The sequence below is a fragment of the Scomber scombrus genome, chromosome 10, assembly GCF_963691925.1.
Source record: "Scomber scombrus chromosome 10, fScoSco1.1, whole genome shotgun sequence".
NCBI lineage: Eukaryota > Metazoa > Chordata > Actinopteri > Scombriformes > Scombridae > Scomber > Scomber scombrus.
In genome coordinates, this window is record NC_084979.1 from 31,902,023 (window position 1) to 31,925,542 (window position 23,520).

The 23,520-nt window shown below is 40.5% G+C and overlaps 1 protein-coding gene across 1 annotated transcript; it reads right to left on the bottom strand.

Annotated features, from left to right (window-relative positions):
• Window positions 1–10,300: 10,300 nt before the first annotated feature.
• On the bottom strand, window positions 10,301–20,619 carry gpr37l1b (G protein-coupled receptor 37 like 1b). Its single transcript, XM_062427491.1, has 4 exons — window positions 19,927–20,619; window positions 13,592–13,900; window positions 11,613–11,984; window positions 10,301–10,538 (listed from the first exon to the last, which is right to left on the bottom strand). The coding sequence occupies exons 1-4, from the start codon at window positions 20,617–20,619 to the stop codon at window positions 10,365–10,367; spliced, it is 1,548 nt and encodes a 515-aa protein (XP_062283475.1). The 3' UTR covers window positions 10,301–10,364.
• Between the last annotated feature and the right edge of the window lie 2,901 nt (window positions 20,620–23,520).

Sequence of the window (23,520 nt, forward strand, 5' to 3'; positions counted from 1 at the left end):
GTGTGTGTGTGTGTGTGTGTGTGTGTGTGTGTGTGTGTGTGTGTGTGTGTGTGTGTGTGTGTGTGTGTGTGTGTGTGTGTGACATTCAGGTCAGATTAGTTTGTGTTCATTGAGCTTCTGCTAAGAGACACACACTCACAAACACACACTTGTCGCTGTTCATTCACTCACCCCTTCCTGCTGAAGAGATGGCACACACACACACACGCACACACACACACACACACACACCACACACACACACACACACACACACAGGAGCACACACACACACACACACAGGAGCACACACACACAAACACACAAAGTTTTTAAACAAATAGTGCTTCATATTCGAGTTCACACAGTGAGTGAGAGGCTCTGTGAGACTTTCACACACACACACACACACACACACACACACACACACACACACACACACACACACACACACAGACACACACACAGGGTTTCTGTCATTTTCCCACCTGACTGTCAGGCTATTTTTAAGTTAAAGGAACAGTTCAACACTTTGTAAAACATTTCATTCTATTCCTGAAAATGTTTCGCAATTTACAGAAAGTTTGCAAAAAAAAGAAGATAAAGTCATTAAAGAAGTGTCAATCAAACTTCAAATAATGGAAAACATGATGAAAATATGACATTTCTGTTTAAGTTTATGTATTGATGTGAGGAAGGTTACAGTCTCCTCATCATCGCTCCACACAAATCTGATGTTTTCAGAAAAAAGGAGGGAGGAAGGAAGGGAGGAAAGGAAAGGAAAGAAGGATCAATTACATCTAATTCAAGAAATCCAACAAAGAAATCTGCAGGAACTGTAACGGAAGACTCACATTGTGTCATTAAAGTCAGGAATGTAGATGTTAAATCAACCATAAAATATGCAAATAAACACATTTAACTCACGAACCAAACATTAGCTGTATGTTTTATCTGCTTTTACATCCAACAGTTTTATCAGGCATGAAGCTATGAAGATAAAAACTTTAATAACTCTTCTTTATAATAAACAATAAAACAATAAACTTCTAGCTTCTAGCTCTGTGTTTGCTCTCTACCAAAGGAAAGGTTGAAGGAAAGCTCTGTAAAGTCCAGAGCAGCTGATCATTCTCTGTACACTGTAAAACCTGCAGGATTCAGCAGTGAAGGACTCAGTTTAACCATCAGAAATGTTTCTTCATATGCTGGAATAGCTTTAGGAACTGATCATTGTGAACATTTAATGCAGCAGCTGGTCAGATGTGGTGCTGAGCAGGTAGAGAACAGTGACTATTCATCTTAAAACAACGCTATGAGAGTGAACCAGAACAGTAAAGTTACACCAGACAGTTAAACAATGAGCTGAAACTCACTATAAAGCTCCTTCAAGTAGAGTCCTGATGAACAAGTGGATCTGAGTGTGTGAAACATGCAACCACCATAAAGATAGATGTGAGGCTCGAACCTGTGACCTTCCTGTTACATAACTCCAGTCTGAGGTTGGTTCCCATCCAGTCTGTCCAGAGACGTTCTCGCATGACCAATGGAGGTCTAGTCGCCTGTGTGTGTGTGTGTGTGTGTGTGTGTGTGTGTGTGTGTGTGTGTGTGTGTGTGTGTGTGTGTGTGTGTGTGTGTGTGTGTGTGTGTGTGTGTGTGTGTGTGTTGGTGGCTTCATTAGGGAACAGAGGCGGTCTGTTCGGTAGTTTGTATCAGTGGGCGAACTCTCATCACTACTAATGAGAACAACATCACCAGCCCCTGAAACACTCTGTTCCTCCAACTCTCCATCAATCTCTCTCTGTTCCTCCACTTCAACTCTCTCCTCTCCTCCTGCGTCCAATCAGCTTTCAAAGGGTCCGTTCACCGAAATGACAAAACATTTTTTTTTTGTCATTTCCCTCAAAAGGTTTCTATGTGATATAAACTACTTTCCACCAAAGAAAGAAACAGAAATAGATGAAATATTAACCCTCCTGTTGTCCTCGAGTCAAGGAAGGAAGGGAGGAAGAAGGAAGGAAGGGAGGGAGGGAGGGAAAGAAGGAAGGGAGGACGAAGGAAGGAAAGGAAGGAAAGAAGGAAGGGAGGAAGAAGGAAGGAAAGGAGGGAGAAAGGAAGGAAGAAGGAAGGAAAGGAGGGAGGGAGGAAGGAATAAGGAAGTAAAGGAAGGAGGAAGGAAGGAAGGAAGGACAGGAGGGAGGAAAGAAGGGAGGAAAGGAAAGGAAAGAAGGAAGGGACGAAGGAAAGGAAGGAATGAAGGACGGAGGAAAGAAGGAAGGAAGGAAGGTAGGAAAGAAGGAAGGGGGGAGGGAGGGAAGAAGAAGGAAGGAAAGGAAGAAGGAAGTAAAGGAAGGAGGAAGGAAGGAAGGACAGGAGGGAGGAAAGAAGGGAGGAAAGGAAAGGAAAGAAGGAAGGGACGAAGGAAAGGAAGGAATGAAGGACGGAGGAAAGAAGGAAGAAAGGAAGGTAGGAGGGAGGGAGGAAAGAAGGAAGAAAGGAAGGTAGGAGGGAGGGAGGAAAGAAGGAAGGGGGGAGGGAGGGAGGAAGAAGGAAGGAAAGGAGGAAGGACAGACGGAAGGAAGGAAGGAAGGAAGGGAGGAAGGGAGGAAAGAAGGAACAGTCAAAACAGACGGGGTCAATTGGACCCGGGAGGACGACACAAAGGTTAAGAATACAAAAAAGACAAAGTAAGTGAACCTTTTTGACTCTTTAAATATATGAGCTTTGATGTACCATGAGTGGTTATATTGTTAGTAGTAGTAGTATAGTATTTATTTATAGGATCCCTCCGCGACTCTTACTTCCTCTTGATAGTCAAGTTTGATCGTCGTCTACTGGGACAGACGGAGCGTCCCAATCTCACTACAGAGTGATTGAGGAGAAACACAGAAGAAGGAATGAATCCCCTCTCCAGCCAACAGAGCCGAACCCGCAGCGAAGGAACCGCTCACCCAAACACTGGTGTGAAGCTGGCTGGCAGAGGCCCTCTGATGGTTGTCCACGATCGCCCATCGATCAGTGGGACAGAGTTGCTGAAAACCAAACCAGTTTGTGCCACTAAACTCCTGCTTAGGCTCCCCAGCCAGCACCCGTCAAACGTGGGCCACAAGTCCTGAGGTTTGACAAGGCGGGGAGTTCTGGTCCTCTGCAATGAGGCCAACGTGGAAGTAACTTAAAACTGCATTCTATCAAAAGGCCACCAGGGGGCGACCGTTTTGGTGTCAAAAGGACTTCCGTCTCTATACAAGTCAATGGAGAATTCACCAACTTCTCACTTGATTTCTAACCTCAGTAAACGTTTTCAAAATGTGTTTATGGTCTCAATCGCTAGTTTAAAGCCTTCTTCAATGCAGTATGATGTTCATTTGGGACATTTTGGCCTCCCTGATTTTATATGTGACGATAAAGCAGGGTATGCATTAGGGCGTGGCTACGTCGTGATTGACAGGTTGATTGGTTCACAGGTTCAGGAGGGCGCCTCATGCTCCTCCTGATGCCCATATATATAGAATCCGTGTTTTTATTTTTCCCAGCATGCACCTGAAATTTTCAAGATGGCGCTGCTCAGATCTGATATTATTGGCCTCCGAGCATCAGTCCACAAACAATTGGTTGACGTCACGGATGTTACGTCTATTTTTATATACAGTCTATGGTTCTAACCAAATTGAAACCACCTCTTCAACAAAATCTCGGCCCAGTTGTTTTGGTTCACACCTGGTCGATTGCTACATGCTCTAAAGACAGTAAATGTGTCAGATATCATTGATATAATAACTCAGACTGCTGAAGCTCAATAGAAGCTGATCATCTACTTTAAATGACGGTGTGGACACACTGTGGATTTTATCCTTCTTTCATTGTTCATATGGTCACCTGACTGCTGGACACGTCATGAACCTTTCCTTTAAGCCTTTGAGATGCAAGTTTTTAAAAATGCTAGTAAGTGGACGTTGAGTTGAGATTGTCCCAACAGTCTTTCTGTTCATTTTTAATGATTTATACATGATCTTCTCCCCTTTCTGTCTGTGTGTCATCTGTCCCTCTGCAGAAACACCATTTCCTAACTGCCCTTTAAATTTGTAAATCCCCTTAACAGGTTGCCGGGGGTAACCAGGCAAAGACTCTCATCGATTCACACTGAAGAGTTTGAGTTTCTAAATTAACAGAACTCTGTGTGTGTGTGTGTGTGTGTGTGTGTGTGCGCGCGCGTGTGCATGTGTCGGCCCATCTTTCTCACACGTGAATTTGGGGTGGTATCCCATGGCGACAGGACAGTAGTGAGGTCATTGATATGCACAGCGGCAGCTCTACTGAGGGAAAATCCTCCCAGAGTCTAAGAGGAGAAAAAGGATTCCTTCACTCAGTAAGACATGAAAACAAAGACATGAATGAGTTTCTCAATATCTTTTATAAACATAAAAGATTTGTTTATATCTCATGTAAGATTATTTCTATAATTAATCATCTTTCCTGTCAGATTCATAACTCAGTCAGATGTCAACACACAGATATGAAACACATTGATATCATTACTCTTACAATCCCGAGGAGATCTAACCCTAACCCTGATGTCCACAACAAACCTCTATAAATCCACTTAGAAAACAGAAACTGTTAATGGAGAATACTTAACTCAACTTTACCAAATCTGGTGTAATAATGTGTCTGACAGAGAACAGCAGCTCCTTTGAAAGTTTGACATTACAACAAACTTTTATGGGGTCTTACTTTTGATAGTGTTATCATCATATTGGTTCCAAAACAGGTTGATATGTTGGTGTTAACATGTTGATTTAGAGCTGCTTTAAAACAACAAACAAAAAGTAAAAGCAAAGAAACCCCCGAGATCCAGTTAAAACACAAGGACATTGTTAAAGATGGGATTTTAAAAGCAGGATGAGCAACTTCACTGAAAAGCAGTCGCTCATTATAGCTGTAATTTATAATGGCGCACACCAGCAGGTAATGTATTACCTCCCCTGCAGATATAAATCGAGTCTTCAACAAGACGACACATTAACACAGTTAAGAGGAGAATTTATACCTTCGTCTCTCATCATGGAGCTGATAACAACTCGTAGACATCTGAAATGTGATCCCGACTACACACTGCTTTTTGTAAGACTTTCCACCTCTGAAGATAGTTTGGTAGCGGTCGATGGCCTCCTGTTTAACTCAAGATTTCATGATTTACCTCACTCTCTGATTTCCATTGAGATTAAAATTGCTCCAAAATGTGCAGGTACGGCTGGGTCTTTGCATTAAATTATGATTTTCTTTCTGTTTCTGTTGCTTCTTTCACAACAAAGATTCCGACAAAATGAAGAAAAAAAAGCGGAGCGGGTGGTTAGATTGACCGCATGGTGCATACTGTATGACGCTAGGTAGAAATTACGCCGAACCATCGCTTTAAGTACGCAGTTAGCATAGTTGTACCTAATGAAGTGGACGGTGACTGTTTATTCCAGCTCTGTCTGGTTTATGCCCATTTTCACAATGCTTTACTTTGTTTGTCACATGGCTGTAAATGAATTATGTCGGAGGTCGCTCTGATTTTGTAGCATTTAGGAAGAAGAACAAAGTAAAAAATAAAGTTGGACTGTTCTGAAAGCATTCAGCCCAATAATAAATGACTAATATTCATCTATGTGAACTGGAATCAGCAAGCTAATCATTCTTTATTGAATCTGAATACACCACATTGTGTCCAGACAACATAGATCATGTTAATTTGACAATTTACCCTAATTTACACTTACAACAGAATGAATCATCGTTTTGTCATTTTACAAATGTATAATCACAAATTTAAATTTATACAGTTCTTATTTTAATATCAGCTGAACTCCCCAAACCCAAGAAGAGTCCTAAAATACAGATTGACCACATTTACTTTTCTCTACGTACAACTTAATGTTTCCAGACAAGCTTACAACAACAGTTCAAGTACTGAATGATTTTATTGAATAAAAACATTGACAAATTATCTATATGTCACTTCCTGTTATAAGTACTGTTATGATTTTGCCAGAGACATAGATTATAGAAGTCAGGGTTTGAGGTGAAAACAGATTTATGATTCATTTGTGGTGAAAAATGTTTTAGAAAAGAAGGATTTATGTCAGTTTCCTCAGCTGTTTATAACTCATGTCTCTGGCAGTTCATTCACACTGTGAGCCACACAATCAAAAACACCAACAAAATCCTTTTTACTTCTCAGAGTTGAGCAACAAGAAAAAAAAAGTTTAACAAACGTCGTGCTGTGGATTTATATCTGTTTTTCCAGCTAAAGCTGTTTATTTTTTAATGTGCAAAAATGAGTTCATTCCTGCAGCTTTTATTTGACAAACGATAGAAATCAACATCTCAGAAAGTGACATTTGGAGAGCAACTGAATGAATATCTGACTTGATTGTAAACTGAAGTGCTTTTACAGATTTGCACTTGCTAGCTTGTTATGGCAAGTACGATGCTGGATTCAGGATGTGGTTAGCCTAGCTTAGCGTAAAGACTGGAAGTTGAAGGTAACAGCTAGCCTAGCGCTGTACAAAGTTCAGAAATCCTACTAACACCTTTTATCTTGTTATTTAACCTGTACACAAACAGAAATTGTGCTTTCAGACCTCACTGAGTGGAGCTCCACTGCTGAACACTACGAGTCAGTAAAGCCAGTAACTAAAGCTGTCAAATAAATGTAGTGGAGTAGAAAGTACAATATTTCCCTCTGAGATGTACAAAGTAGCATCACATGGAAATACTACAGTAAAGTACAAGTACCTCAAACTGTACTACAGTAAAGTACAAGTACCTCAAACTGTACTACAGTAAAGTACACGTACCTTGCACTGTACTACAGTAAAGTACAAGTACCTCAAACTGTACTACAGTAAAGTACAAGTACCTCAGTATCGTATTCCATCAACAGTGGGAAAGATGTTCTCATCTCAACTAGACAGTAAAAACTGTGATCACGACGTTGCTCCTCATCAGTTTAAATGTTTGTGTTCAACATGTACGACTGACCGTCTTATTTCCTGGAATAGTTGGAACCTCTCACAGTTTGTCTGACTGGTTTTTACTGACTGTCGTTCCAACCTTTTTGTGTTCAGGCTGAGGGCTGAAGACACTAATACCACCAACACACTACATGACTTTAAAAGTCCTAGGACCGCTGTAATGTTCACACTAATCAACTGTCTGTCATGTAAACGAGAGTCTTGAAGTCATTGTGGTTTGCACACTCCATCTTTCGCCAGGAAGAAACTCAAATGAGTCTGTCTGGTCTCCAAACTACATTATGTCACGAAAATGAATCGTGACACGGGAAATGACGTGATGCCATGCTTGTAAATAAAGGTGAATACGGTAACGATAAGGTACTTTTGTAATGAAAACGTAGCTGCCTGCTTGGATTGTGGTTCAGCAAAGTTACAAATACTGAAAAGCTTGTGTGTATGCTGATGTTCTCTGATTGAAACTGTATTATTGTGCTCCCACCACACAATTAGATGCATGTCTTGCTCTGTCATTGGCTGTATCTTATCGCAACACTTTTCATACGACAGCATTTGGACTCTCCAACAGGTCCAGATATTTAGCCTGCTTGATATCTTTCAGGCATCGGTGTGTCTATCAACAGATTTGTGAGCACAGAATAAACCCTGTTTTGCGTCTGTTCTGGGTTTATGTCGGCAATCTCCAAAAACTGTCACTGAGTGGAAAATCAGAGCTAAAATCGTGTAGAGTGGAAAATCAGAGCTAAAATCGTGTAGAGTGAACTCAGCATAAGGCACGGTCGGCTCTCACATATTATATTATGAATCTAAAATTGTGACACTGAATATTACAAAGGCATAGAAACATGAAATAACAATCCCTATCTTTCTTTCTTTCATGCAAATATGTAATTAGTTCAACGTCTAGCATTAAAATGAGCTACATTCATATCTTCTGTTCCTCATTGCTTTTTTCTAGTTGTTTGAGTTTGACAGTCTGAGTCAAATCGCTGTGCTAAAGACATTAATACACAACTTCCTACACAGTTTAACTTCCTGTAGAGAGAGACCCCCCTCAGTACTGAGAGGGTCTGAGTCCTGTTCAAATATTCTTAAGTTCTCCTCACTTTTTTGCTCCCTTCACAATTTTTTTTTCTTCCCTTACAATCTGAGTTCTTCCTCTGATGGCTGATTGGCCACATGTGGGAATATCTCTCGGAGGCAAAGCTGCACTGGAGGCAGAAGTTATCTCATTTTTATGGCTAATTAATGACAGTTTATTTGACTTTTGAGATTTAAACTTGTCTTGAATATCCCAAAATATAAGGTAATAAATAGATTTTGTGCTGGAGTCATTATAAGGAGAGAAGGCAGTGAAACTGATTACATTAATTTATTCTTTAGAGTAGTCTAATGACTGAGATGTTTTTTTTTTTGGTTTCTGTGTGGGCGGCGGGTTTATTTATTCTTCCTGCCAGGAGTAGGTAAATATGTAATATAAGCAACTTTTTTTTTGCATTGATGCAGTTTTGCCAACTCAGCAACTATTAGTGGTGACTTGTTTGTGACTTACAACAAATTTAGGACCTTTTACGGCAGACCTTGATCCTCTATTTCCTTTTATGAGACAATAGCAGCTTGAAAATATACAATAACTAATAAAACGTTTTCACTTGAATTCCTTGAAAACATGTTTTCGTATAGATAATTACCCTTTGATGTTACAGATATATAAATTGGCTCGTGGCATAATCTAGCAACTGTTAGGCTTTAGCTATTTCCCATTATAAAGACAGTAGGTGGCAGCACTGTGTAACTGTAGCTAGGTGGCTAACAAGCAACGTAGGAACTTGACATTTCCATTTATAATCCTGACTACAAAGCTCTAATTGGTTGATTGTTTTTTTTTTCAATAGGCTGCATCAGCCAATAATGAACTCACTATTTTAATTGCTGGAGACATCAGTGGTGATTTAGAGGTCTGGAAGCAGAGCGGCTTCACAGCAGACGTTGACCTGGGTTGGCTGCCAGAATCGCCCTCTGGGGACCATGACGGGGATTTCATAGAGATACATAGTTACATAGTTTTTATATAGTTATTGTTCGTGGCTGTTCATACATGTCACCTTTTCTTGCATTAGTTGGTCAACTATGATGGTGTTTTAAACCAGTTTTTCAGACCTGCAGCTACAGTAGTTAGGAAGCTCATTTAATGAGCAATCAAGCATGTGCCACATAAAGGCAGCGTCCCTGGTTCAAATCCGGCCAGGGATTTAAGCTGCAGGTCATTCCCCTCTCTCTTCCTGTTTCCTGTCGGCCTCTCTGCCACTACTGTACTTACAAATAAAGGTAAAAGCCCAAAAATAAATCTTTAAAAAAAGAAGATGATGATAATAATAATAATCTGCTGCTAATCTGGCTTCAGGTCATTTACATTACTATAAATTATTGTTATATGCAGCTTGGAAATACTGACAAAAATGTGATGTAAATGTGAATTAATTCATAAATAATTGTAGGCCTTAATGTCATACTTTGATTGAATGGTGAAAAAGGTGTTACATTATATTCTGTGGTATTTAAAAGGTTTTGAAAAGTTTTAAAATGAACTTGTTGAACTTTGCAGAACCACTGCTGTACACTCAACTGTTCAATAGTTACTTGTCCTCTGAAGCTCTCCGCCCATTGAAGTTAAACTCCAATTAAATTATTTCTGCCTCAGCAGCAGCTCTGTCTCCAGGAAATATTTGTTTGGCCCAAAAAAACATTTGTGTGGCACAAAGCAACAACACTCCTCCTTAGATCACTGCAGCTTCCTCATGTTCTCCACCATGCTGCCATAATTGAGGATTTAGGTTTCTGCTGCTTTCCTTTAAAACACATTCAATCTTAAACCTTAGAGCTTCCAACCACAGGAGACATCCTGGATTTCTCATCTATTCTGAATCTGCTGTTTTCCCACAGCACTTCACAAACAGGACAGCAGGAAGTTGGAGTGAAGAGTCCATTCAGTGAGTCCTGAAACAGGCTCCTGCTTTTACAACAGCTGGTTGTGCAAGTAAAGCAACTTTACTAATCTCACTACAGATTAAACATCACCTCCTGCACAGTGAGGAAGCTGGAGGGTAGCACTGTGTCCATAGACGAATATCGTACAAATGATAATCTGGCAGAAAGAAAGATGAACAAACATGATTATCCATCCAGAGACATTCTGTAAGTGGATGGAGAGATCATGTAGATGAAGAATAAAAGAGGAGAAAATGGTTTTACAGCAAACACTGGAGAAAGAAGAAGGGAAATAAACAAAAACTAAGAATAGAATAGAAGAATTGTTGGGAAAGCACTGATATGTGGATGAAATGATGGATAAAAGAGGGAAACATGGCTCTAGCTGGAGATGGACAAGATGGCTGACGTGTCTTTAGCCTTGTCGAAGAAGATGGATGTCTCATTGGCTGCCTTCAGTTTGACCTGGGCGGAGCCTGGCGAGCCTTGAGTCGTGGTTGGCTGACACTCCTGACAGCAGCAGCAGCAGCAGTCCATGAAGGCCTGACCGAGAGCCTGAAACACATACAAAACACCAGTGGATTCATGATCTGTTGGTCCGTCCATCGCTCGTCATATCAAGGACAGCAAGAGTTAGTATAGGTACAGCTGTTTCAACATTAGCCTGTCAGCAGTGCTGCCTGTCTCTGCTGAGCTTTGAGAAGGAAAACCACCCTACATTAAAAGAGTAAAAGGGTGGTGGTGGCAGACATGAGGTACCAGGAGAAGATGATGACGGTCACATGGATGTGACTGGCCAATGCAGTGTCTTGCTGGATGGCGTCAGCTGCAGTTCTTTGCATCTGCTGTGGCACCCGCACTGCATCTTTCATGTTTATTGAGCAGCTTAACCTTCGTGTCGTCCTCCCAGGTCAAATTGACCCTGTCTGTTTGGACTGTTCCTTCTTTCCTTCTTTCCGTCTGTCCTTCCTCCCTCCCTCCTTCTCTCTTTCTTTCCTCCCTTCCTTCATTCCTTCCTCCCTCCCTCCTTCTCTCTTTTCAATAGTCATAGCCAATAGTAGGAGGACCAAAACAGTAGTCCTACATCGCATGGATCTTGCATGGTCTTGCAACCAAAGACAGCCTAGGATAACTTTCACAATGACTGCTGCTACGACCCCCATCAAGTAAAACAAGCTCAACTAAATGTTTGGGATTCTAACAAACGTGTCTCCAGCTGTTAGCATGACCACTCCAACCAGGACGTAACATGGATCACAGGTCATGGTGTGATCATCGTACAGTCTACATACATCAAACTTGATGTTGTAACCAACTTTATTGGATCCATGTCACACATTCTGCCTGCAATAAACATATAAGATTGTTGAAATCTCACAGTCTGTAGGGACCGTTAGACAGCAGAAAGATACATCAACACTGGAGAAATGATCTGACAGAGCTGCGAGGGCGGTGGGAGTATCAGCGGTCGTGATTATGCAGAACTCCTAACCAAAGAAACGCAAACCTTTCTTAACACTGATAATAATTTTGGGTTTCAGTTATTGAATTGTTCACAGTCTCACATTTCTTTGCATCTACATTAATCTTTTTGGACTCCAGTAAACCTTCTTCAACTGTCAGACTTACCTTACACAGACACAGCAGCAGCACCGGTGTAACCGATGCCTTGAAAAACAACAGGAAGTGATGCAACAGTGCCAGCATGGCCGCCGTGTCCTCTGAGATGGTGAAGTCGGTGTAGGCCAGCGTGATGTTGCAGATGTGTTCAGGCAGGGCGCAGATGCCGTACACCACAGCTAACGCCAACAGTGTGCAGTTCAGCTGCCGCTCCACCGCCTGGTGCTGCTGGCGCTTCTGATTGGAGGAGCGGTCGTCGTGGTTACGCTGCTTTTGGGTAGAGGTGGAGTCGCTGTTGACGTTGCGAGTGGCCAGTTGGCAGAGGATGGTGAAGAGGATGGGGAGGCAGAAGTAGCAGCCGAAACTCCACCACATACGACCCTGAAACACAAAGCAGCCGAAACAGCCTGTTAGAGTATCGGAGTAATCTGATTACTGACGATTCTACATGGAGGCACAGTAATACTTTGTGGTATTTTGTAGTATACCAATTTGTGGAAGTTTGTTGTACTTTGTTGTTGGTACTTTATAATATGAGGGGCTCTGCATATCTTCTTAGTACTTTGTGGCACTTTGTATAGTCCAACAATCAGTGCCTTAAACAGGGGACCATATGACGCAGTACATAAAATACACAAAGGTTTTTAGATGCTTCCTTTTTCCAAAACTTCAAAAGCAATGTTCAGACTCTCCCTGAGTGGTCAGCAGAGGGGACATCAGCTCCTCTAACTATGTCAGGCCTGGCTGATAACCTTAAATATTAAGTTTTATAATAATATTAATTTCTTCATTGCTCACCGACACAACAGTTTGATTCAGTTGTGTTTCTGTAATAATTGTTCTAATCTAAAGTCTGTTCTTGACTATGCCCCTCAGAAAGCTTTCTAGCGTGTCTTTATGTGGTTTGTGTTGACTATGGTCATAGTTTGTGGTTTTTGTTACGTTACATGTGCCTGGCATCATTTTTTTCCCACCTGACATATTCATATTTGCAAAAAATGTCAATGTTATGAGCCGCACAGCGATCAAAGGTTTGAATTCCAGAAGATAGGGAGCCAGGGTTGTTATATACACTGAACAAAAATAAAAATGCAACACTTTTGGTTTTGCTCCATTTTTCATGAGATGAACTCAAAGATCTAAAACATTGTCTTTATACACAAAAGACCTATTTCTCTCAAATATTGTTCAAAATCTGTCTAAGTCTGTGATAGTGAGCACTTCTCCTCTGCCGAGATAATCCATCCCACCTCACAGGTGTGGCATATCAAGATGCTGATTAGACAGCAGGAATATTACACAGGTGTGCCTTAGGCTGGCCACAATAAAAGGCCACTCTGAAATGTGCAGTTTTACCTAACCCTAACCCTGCTAACCCATCTCCTTCGCTGAGTTGATCAGGTTGTTGATTGTGGACAGTTCCTGCCAATATCCAGCAACTTTGCCCAGCATTGAAGAGGAGTGGACCAACATTCCACAACAAAAGTGTTGGGTTTATATTTTTGTTCAGTGTATGTGTGACATCCTAAATCAGGACCTCATCTATCAATCAATCAATCAATCGTTATTTATAAAGCGCCAAATCACAACAAAAGTTATCTCAAGGCACTTTTCACATTAAGCAGGTCTAGACTGTACTCTATAATTTAAAGAGACCCAACATCTCCCCACCACTTGGTGACAGCGGCAAGGAAAAACTCCCCTTTAACAGGATGAAACCTATAAAAGTGGACGACCATCTACCCTACAGAGGTGACAGCAATGTGTTTGAGTAAAGAGGGACCTGGATATCTAACGTTTTGTAAGTCAGACTCAAAATTTAATGCTCAACCCGAAAAGTACTGCAAACCAATCAAGAGAAGATAAGAGCAGTAGGATGTGAGCTTTGAGGCATGACAAGACAAAGACTTGACTGATTTTTAGAACTGGACTCGGTGGAACCTCAAACCGTCTGTGGGTTCATTCGGTGCTTTGTGTTGGAGACTCACCTGGTGATACCTGATCAGCAGAGAGTGGAGGGAGTCAGGCAGGTAGAAGGACAGTGGAGAAGAGGGGGTGATGGTGCAGGAGTCGATCAGCCGGCCGTTGGAGGGGGACACGGCCCGGCTGAGCTGCCACAGGAAGATCTCAGGGCTGGACAGCAGCAGAGCGGCCAGCCACACCAGCAGCAGCTTCAGCAGCACCGTGCGGCAGCGCTCCACCCGCCGCGCCTTCGGCTGGGACGAGCTGGTGGCGGCGTGGAAACGATCGATGCCCAGAGCACACAGAGTGAAGGAGGTGATGCCCAGAGAGACGACCTGCAGAGAGAAGGAGGACGTTTTCAGTTCTTTTCAGTTCCTGTTTCATCAGAGCAGCTTTGTTGTTTCAACCATTCAATCATTGTGCTCACAAACAGAGCTGCAACAATTAGTCAATTAATCAATTAGTGGATTAAAGTAAAATTAATCTGCAACTATTTTCATCGTTCCAGTCAATTTTCAAACAAATATGTTAAACATTTGCTGGTTTCAGGTTTTGCTTGTTTTTATGATATATGGAAACAAATTAAATGTGTTTTGATTTTGTATGGTTTGTCGGATAAAACATGTAATCTATGGACACCACTTTGGACTTTAAGAAGTTTTTTAACTTTTTTTACAATTCATAGACTCAATTAAATAATAATTAATAATTAATTGATGATGACAACAAGCCAGTTTCAGCTGTACTCACAAACAGTTAATTGTTGTAGAATGTAAAATAAATTGTACTGTGAGATATTTTAATTTACATTTGAATAAAAACAACTTCATCACTAGGTGTATGTGATATTTCAAAATACTTTTATATTGATTAACCAGTTCCATCATATGCTCACAGTTTACTACTTTAACATTCATATAATCCTAACAATAAATTCAATATCTTTAAGAATTTTAAAGACTTGGTTAATCTTTAAAATCATGCCACAGCTCGTCATTTCCTAAATATACATGACGGATTACAGCAAGATACATTTATATAAGATAAGATATTCAGCAGTTTATATGAAGTTATAATGAGTGTTTCAACGGTCTGAGTTCAAAGAAGTTCACAATTTCTTTTGTGTGTGTTTCATAATAACTTCAGAGAAGCTTTGAATATATTTCACAAAAAATAATAAACTAATCCTTTAACTGCACAAACATGTGGTCAATCAATCAATCAATCAATCAATCTTTATTTGTATAGCGCCAAATCACAACAAAGTAATCTCAAGGCACTTTACACATAGAGCAGATCTAAACCGAACTGAATTTAAATTAAAGATTTAATTTAAAGAGACCAAACATTCCCACATGAGCAGCACTTGGTGACAGTGGCAAGAAAAAACTCCCTTTTAACAGGAAGAAACCTCAGAACCAGACTCACAGTGGGAGAACATCTGCATCAACCGGTTGGAGTAGAGAGGAAGGAGAGGAGAGAGAGGAAGGAGAGGAGAGAAAAAGGATAGGAAAGAGAGAGAGAGGAAGGAGAGGAGAGAAAAAGGATAGGAAAGAGAGAGAGAGGAAGGAGAGGAGAGAGAAACACATGGTGAGTTACTAAGAGCCTGAAGAGTGTTTTCTTCTTCATGTACAGATAACCAGGCTTTCCTCACAGGTTAACAGACACTTGTTTGATTTAGAATTCGGGCTGAATGAGGCTTTAATTAGAATTTGAATGACTTAAGTCCCATTTAGAGGGGATTTAGTCCTCTAGTGGAGGTGGAGTGACTTTAATCCAGTAATGAAGGAAGGTTCTCACCCTCCTAACAGCTGCCTCAGGATCCTTTCTACATCCTCCAGTTTTACACCGGACACCTGCACTGGAACATTTTCTGTGATGTATCGTTGATTTGATGGATTCCCATTTGTACAGATACTGTCACTGCTAAATTCTGTTTTGGTCGGCTGATGTTCGAGACGTCAACTTCTTCTTTCTACTGTTAGGCAACATTTTTATGAATGAAGTTTGCCCACAAATGAAAGAAATTATTTTTAGTAATGTGAAAGAGCTGATTGTGTTAGTGATTCAATTTGGATGGATGGATGGATGGATGGAATAACTTTCTAACAAGCACCATCAGGTATAAAGTATTTAGACTAAATAACTGAGCGCTTTTAAAAGCTGTTTCATCTCTCCATTTATGATCCAGTTTGAGTTCTGTGTCACTTATTTATCATCCAAACAGAGAAAACATCTGTTCAAAGGAGGATTTATGAGAGTGGCCCTTGCAGGTCCCCAGAGAGGCATTCAACACATAATAACAAATAATTTACCACAAGTTTGTGCAGTTAAGAGAGTTTACTGAATCTATCTAAGAAACTCATACAGTCAAATATGGACATTTTGTTAAAGCCCATTTGTCTGTAAACGTTTACTGACTGGGAAGTTTGGTGCTTCCCAAAATGATTACAACTCTACCTGCCCTACATAGACTGTATATAAGAAATGGACGTAACATCCGTGACGTCACCCATTGGTTTGTGGACTGCTGCTCGGAGGCCAATAGTTTTGGATCTGAGCAGCGCCATCTTGAAAATTTCAGGTGCATGCTGGGTAAAAAAAAAAACAGGGATTCTACTTATATGGGCATCAGGAGGAGCATGAGGCGCCCTCCTGAACCTGTGAACCAATCAACCTGTCAATCACGACGTAGCCACGCCCTAATGCATACCCTGCTTTATCGTCACATATAAAATCAGCGAGGCCAAAATGTCCCAAATGAACATCATACTGCATTGAAGAAGGCTTTAAACTACCGATTGAGACCATAAACACATTTTGAAAACATTTACTGAGGTTAGAAATCAAGTGAGAAGTTGGTGAATTCTCCATTGACTTGTATAGAGACGGAAGTCCTTTTGACACCAAAACGGTCGCCCCCTGGTGGCCTTTTGATAGAATGCAGTTTTAAGTTACTTCCACGTTGGCATCATTTCAGAGGACCGGAACTCCCCACCTGGGTGTGGCTCACTGACAGGTTTTTAATAGATTTTAGATTACAACAGATATTTATGGCACAGAGGAATAAGATATATGAAACTTTATAACTGTTCCCACACTGGTTCCCTCTCCATACCCACCATAAGACATCCCTTCATCCTTCACCCTAACCCTAACCCTAACCCTTCATCCCTCCATCTCTCATCCCTTCATCTCCAAACCTTTGACCCCCACCCCTCTTCTATTGTTGGGATAAATCTAGATCAGCTTACTGTTGGTTTGGGTCTTTTTGTGGGATTTGTTTGTAATAAGAACGATTGCAAATATAACCACACTAATATTTTAAGAGTTTTGCTGTTAAACTGAAAATCATAATTCTGTGTCAAACATTTTTCATATAAGAGCAGATTATTGATCATTAACTGACAAAGATTCAAAGTGGAGCAAATGTAGGAAATTCATCTAAAAAGTCTTGGTTTGATTGAAAAAATAATGAACAAGCAAGAAAAAAAAACTGTCTGATTCTCGTAAAGACGACAAACAGACGAATCGTGTCTTCTCAGTTCTGTTTGGACAGAAACACGCTCAGCACCAATATTGCCGCCGGAGAAGAGGTTACAAATCATACAAAAATGTCACCCCGAATTTGTTCCTGTCAAACCATGAAAGCAGCAGCAGGACGCACCAGCAGACACAGTGACAGGTTACCATGGTGACTGACTCTCAATGAAGACCAGCCTCAGTCTGATGTGTGCAGACAACACAAAGTAATAACAAGTGAATCAAATACAGTTTAAACCGGCTGACACTAAATCAACTGCAGTGGTGAAGCAACGTTCTGCTCTGCACTCAGATGTAATAACTTCAGTATGTTTGGAGCACAGCTGTGTGGATGTTCTGGCACTTTGAAGAAAAATACTGCAAATTTTAGCGCAATATAAATAAATAAATAAATAAAATATGACAATATTTCAGAAAAAGATGCAAAAGCTTGATTCAAGTTTTAAGTAAAATGAGGATTTTGTTGAAGAGTTTAAAGTTCCTTCACCGAGACAGATCATAGTTTCTCCTTCACCAATCAACATTTGGTATGAGTGGAAATGGTTATTAGTATTTAATTATGGAATATTATATCATAACCTTAGTTTAATAATCTTACACATCTATGTACCACATACAAAACCATAACACACAGTTAACATGTTAAAAGTCTGCACACAAACACACACACACACACACACACACACACACACACACACACACACACACACACACACACACACACACACACACACACACACACACACACACACACACACACACACAGTCTGCAAGCCTTTAACTGAATGCAAAAACATGCAAAACAGATTGCAGGCAGACACTGAAATGTTCAGCAGTACACTGAAGCTTTCAGCTCAGAATTTACAGTTATAAATGTCATTACAAAACTATGGTTACAGGTACAAAACCCCTTTTCTAATTGTACAATATTCCTTCCTGAATTCAGTTTTGAATGTTGACGAGCTGAAAATGATGTGAGCAGCGTCAAATATGAAATGTTGAAATGACACATTGAGTTAACAAGCATCTACTGAAGCTCCTGATTCATAACTGTGAAGCTGAATCGGTTTCACATGTTGATCTGAATCAAAGTTTCATTGAGGTGATCAGCTGATCATTTCATCATACAGAAACACACAGAGTGCAGCAGAGCGTGCAGCAGTGTGACATAGTGGTGCATCTTTAACAAACAATCTTTGTGTGACTACAGACAGCAGCTGCAGAGACAACGGAGAACAAACACACTTTTACTTTATCAACATTAATTATCTACAGCTGATCTAAAGTGTCATTGGAACCAGAGAACATGATTTGTTCTTGTTGTTTGTTTGTTTGCATCTCCGATCAAAATAAATAGAAAAATAAAATATCAGATGTTCAAATGTAAATAATTGGTTCAGACTGTCTACTTGTAGTTTCACAGTGTTATGTTGTGTTGTGTTGTGTTGTGTTGTAGAGTTGACTGACTGTGTGTAGTGTGTAGTTTTGTGTGTTGGTACAGCAGTTTTACCTCTGTGGGGTTTTTTTGTTTTTCTTGTTTGTGCTGCAGTAAACTTGTTTAGAGTTGTTGCTCGGGGGAATGTTTGTAGCTTCGGGGGGTTTCCAGATCCTGGTTGCCATTAACTGATCCCCAGTTTTCATGCAGGTTCATGACGGGTATTATTACTTGTATTTTCTATTAAATTAGTGAATGTATTTGATTTTGCCAGTTGCTCTTTGATCTTTTATTTTGTCTCATTCATTATTATGATATTAAATAATTTTCTTTCTAATCTAGTTTTATCTTTTATTATTTATCTATTTCTTTTATTTGCATTTTACAAGTGTTTAATTAAGGTATTTTACTTCTATTTGTATCTTTTGTGTTTGTCCATTACTTGTAAAGCACTTTGAATTGTGTTCGGATTGTATGAAAGATGTTTTTGGGTTGTTGGTCTTTTGGTCTGTGCTGCAGTAAACTTGTTGATTGATTAGTTGCTCGAGAACTTTGTAGCTTCAGGGAGTTACCAGATTCTAGTTTGTATTTAATGATCCTGTTTTCATGCAGTTTCATAACTTAAACATCAACTTCCAACAGTGCAGGAAATGTTCTGTCCTCTTATTATTAGTAGTAGTAGTATACCATTATATTTTAATATTTTACTGTTTGAGTCTAATCTATTTTGTGTAATATTTTATCATTTATTTTACATTTATTTACTTTTATTACTTGTATTTTCTTTAACATTAGTTTATATTTACAATTTTCGTATCTTTTATTTTTATACTTATTCATTATCATTTGATTACATAATTTTCTTTCTTATATAGTGTTTTATCTTTTATTATTTATTTAGTTTTATTTGCATTTTACAAATGTTTCAATTTTGGTATTTTACTTGTATCTTGATGTGCATTTGTTTGCGTGTTTACCATTTTGTGCGTTTGTCCGTCACTTGTAAATCACATTGAATTCATTCGATTTGTATGAAAGGAGCAATATGAATAAAGTTTGATTTATTAATTGATGCGAGTCCAAAATACTTTGAGCAGTCTGATAAATTTGGGCCCTGATCTCCTGCAGACGTGGTGTGATTGTAACGTCCTCGGTTACCTGCCTTAACAAACATCACAGGTTCAACTTTTCCTGTGATGACCTCTGACCTTTCCTCCAGCAGCACCTTCAACACATGTCTCACCTGTCCTTCTCCTCAGTGGATGAATCTGTCACCTGTACGCTCCTCTGGCGCCCCCCACAGGACAACTCACATAAAAACACTGTAAAGCAATCACGCTGACTTCCTCCTTCCCCTCCCACTTCACCACAAGCCCCACCCACCTCCATATAAGGCACCATGCGGCAGGTGATGTCACCCAGGATCCTCCTATGGGAGAGCTGGTTGAGGACCACCACCGGTAGGCAGAGCACTAGAACCAGGAAATCCCAGAATGCCATGCTGGCCAGCAGGTAGTTCCAGGCCGACCTCATGTAGTAGTTGTTCCAGACGATACACATGACCGCCATGTTTCCCACCACGCCCACCGCCAGCACCAGACCCGCCAGAAACAGGATGGCATAGGCCGAGTACGAGCTCTCCGCCAGCGGGTAGAACGGGTTGAAGAGTCCCGGGGTTTCTTGGTCGTTGCTGGAGGTGTTTCCATGGTGACTGATGTCATCACTCTCATCATGACCGCCAACCCCTACTGTTACTGTCGTTGAGTTGTTGAACTCGGTGGCTTGCGGCGTCGTCACTGAGTCGTTCTCGAAGGACTGGCTGAAGGTGGACTGTTGCTCGTCCTCATCGGCGCCACGGGCCACGCGGCGGTGCTGATCCTGGTCCAGATCCAGCATCTCAGGGAGGGGCAGGCTCTGATCGGAGGCATCCCAGGTCTTGGGCTTGCTTGTCCAAAGGGGCTCGAGTTTAACATGAGAGGAGGGTTTATCGGGACTGTTGCGCTGCCCGACACTTTTAGCATCTGAAAACAGCAGCGACAGGTACACAAACAGCCACATGCCGACAGATGGAGCCATGGCGCTGATTTTAAACTACAAAAAATCCCCAAAAACTGCAGTAGATTCAAAAGAGTAATGATGCACCAAGTGGTTCCAGCAGTACTTCCGAAAAGTCCCAGTATTCAAGAAGAAAATGATCAGTTTCCGAATGAAAAGTTGATCCTGCTCCGAGCTCCTGGAAGGTGATAGACAGACAGAAATGTTGTTTAGAGTCAACAATTTCAACAACAATTTGGGTCGAACTGCTTCAAAGTTTGAAGGTATTAATGAGAATATCTACCAAAGTTTCCGAAATTTGCAAAGTGACAAAGAAATACTGTTGTCTGTTAAAATATCCAGGAGAGTTTTAACCAGTTTGTAGTCCCGACACAATGAAGGTCTCTTCTCTTCTCTTCTCTTCTCTTCTCTTCTCTTCTCTTCTCTTCTCTTCTCTTCTCTTCTCTTCTCTTCTCTTCTCCTCTTCTCTTCTCTTCGCTTCTGTCTTGTCACTTTAAAATCCCAGTATGCCCACTTTAATAGTTGTCTCTGTTTTTTCTTTCCATAAGTAATCCAAACAGCTGCTGGAGCTCCAAGAGGAGGAGGAGGAGGGGGAGCAGGGTGAGGGTCTGTGTCCGTGTCGGGGCTGCTGTGTCTGGGCTGGAAGCAGCAGAGAGAGACTGGGTGTCCTGCAGCTTTGAGGGTCTCTGGGAACAAGCAGCCCTCTGCAGTATGGCTGGATGGAGCTTTTGTCAGGACACACACACACACACACACACACACACACACACACACACACACACACACACACACACACACACACACTAACAGGCCTACAAACAAGTTTGGCACACACTCAAACACACACATTTGTCTGCACAATCATGCATGCATACTTTCTTTTCCTCTTTCTGGCTCTCACTTTCTCACACACACATTTAAACTGACTCTCAGCTCTGCTGCCCCCTGGTGGAGGATTTACTGTGAATCAGCTGAGTTCAAAATGACAGAGAAACAGCTGATCTGAATACTGATTAAACTGTTTGTACTTGTAGATTTGTTTTTTAAAGTGGTGGAGTTAAAGGAAATGTTCACAATTATTCAGCCTGTCTTTTTTGTTACTATACATGTTTTAAGAAACTGAACAAATAGTGAACTTGTCCTTTAAGATTGGAAAAGGGGTTTAGATTCAGTTTAGGGTTGGGTTTAGAAATGTAGCTCTGACGGTCAAGATCAGGGTCAGGGGCTCGTACATGAATCATTAGGTGTGTTTATAATATTCTCTCTCTTTTAGCTCTGTTTTTTGAGGGAAATATCTAAATGCTCCACTATGTTCACCAGCTAGTCTACAGATAACTGGGTCTGTTAGCTGGTTGGTGCTGAGCGGGTAGTGTACTGTGGCTTTTTTTTCTTTCTTTTTTTTATAGCTTTTTCTCAGAAAACAACGCTATGAGAGCACTGAGAGTTAACCAAAACAGTAAAGTTGCGGCCGGACAACTAAACAATGAGCTGATATATAGTAATAAAGCTCCATAAAGGTGAGAGGAGCGCCAGATTCACTGAAAATTCTCTATAAGTTCAACTACAGTACACACTTAAAACTGCAGGATTTCATTTAAATGGCTGAAACAAGAGACACATACACGTCATTATCTTTAACAACAGAGATTTTACTACATCAGCAGAGATTTTATTATAACATCAGATATTTTGGTGGGAAAAAAACAGCTGGGTACATTGACTCTGAACATTTAACTCATATATTCAGTAACAACATTTTCTCATCATGTTGAGAGAAAATGTGATTCAGCAATGTAGTTGACGCAGCATCAGTACAGCTCAGAACATCATCTGGTCAGAGTCACCTTTGACCCTGAGATGAGTAAATTGGACCAGGTTTGATATAGAGACTGACATCGTCTCTCTCTTGGACAAACAAAAGATCCATTAACATTCCATGGAGCAACCGAAAGTGACAAAAACTACATAAAAGTAACATAAGACAGATCTTGGTGTCTCCTTCAGTCTCGACTTCCCTCACCTTTTCTACCATCAGACTGGAGTCATACAGACGTGTGTGTGTCTATTCTTTGAAGTGATACAGGGGATCTATTGAACCGTAGAGCCACAAATTCTGAAATTTGACTGATTTATCAAAATGTATTGATTTACTAAACTTAATTAATTAACCAATTAAGTAAGTACAATCTTTCCTCCAAAAGATGGAGGTGGTGCCCCTGATAACAAGAGCTTATAAATGTAAACATTCAGCAATGTTACATATCTGCTGTTGTAATTTAGTCAAATATAAACATAATTTGTGGAACACAGAGTTGGTTCAAAGTGTAGAAGAACAATATCAAACAACATCTACAGTTTTAAAGACAGTATGAACATTTCAGAAAGATGTGTATCATCAGCATACAAGTGAGGAATAGCAAGTTTATAGTTAATATCTGCTGATTAAGCAAAAAATAAAGAAAGAAAGTTGAACAAACTGGAACCTTGCAGCACATGTTAACCTGCTCAGTACAGAATCCAGATCCAAATCCAAACATCATCATGTGTTTGCGGTCTCTGTAAGGTTTGGTCGGGATCCTCCTCTTCTTCTTCGTTTGTAGAGGAGCAGCAGAATAACAGCAACCAGCACAACAATCAGAGACACACATGCAACCAGAGGCCAGAAGTAATCTGAACAAGGGACATCAGAGTCTGAGAGGGAAGAGAGAGAGAGAAACAACATGTAGTGTATAGTTTAAAAGACTGGGATCTTTTGTCTTGAATTGGAAGCTTAAAGGTTCTCTGTAGAGTTTTTACATGTGGATCTACGTTGTGAACATGTGATTGATGTGATACACAATCCTACCAGTGGTTTCACATTATCTCACTGATCTACAGGATGCAGGAATGTGCCCAGAAACACATTAATGTACCAATAAAAGC

Excerpts from the sequence above, each read along its gene's own strand:
- gpr37l1b (XM_062427491.1), bottom strand. The coding sequence starts at position 20,619 with ATGGCTCCATCTGTCGGCATGTGGCTGTTTGTGTACCTGTCGCTGCTG. Across the intron at positions 11,985-13,591 it reads TGCTGATCAGGTATCACCAG|GGTCGTATGTGGTGGAGTTT; the intron begins GTGAGTCTCCAA and ends TTTGTGTTTCAG. Across the intron at positions 10,539-11,612 it reads TGCTGCTGTGTCTGTGTAAG|GCTCTCGGTCAGGCCTTCAT; the intron begins GTAAGTCTGACA and ends TATGTGTTTCAG.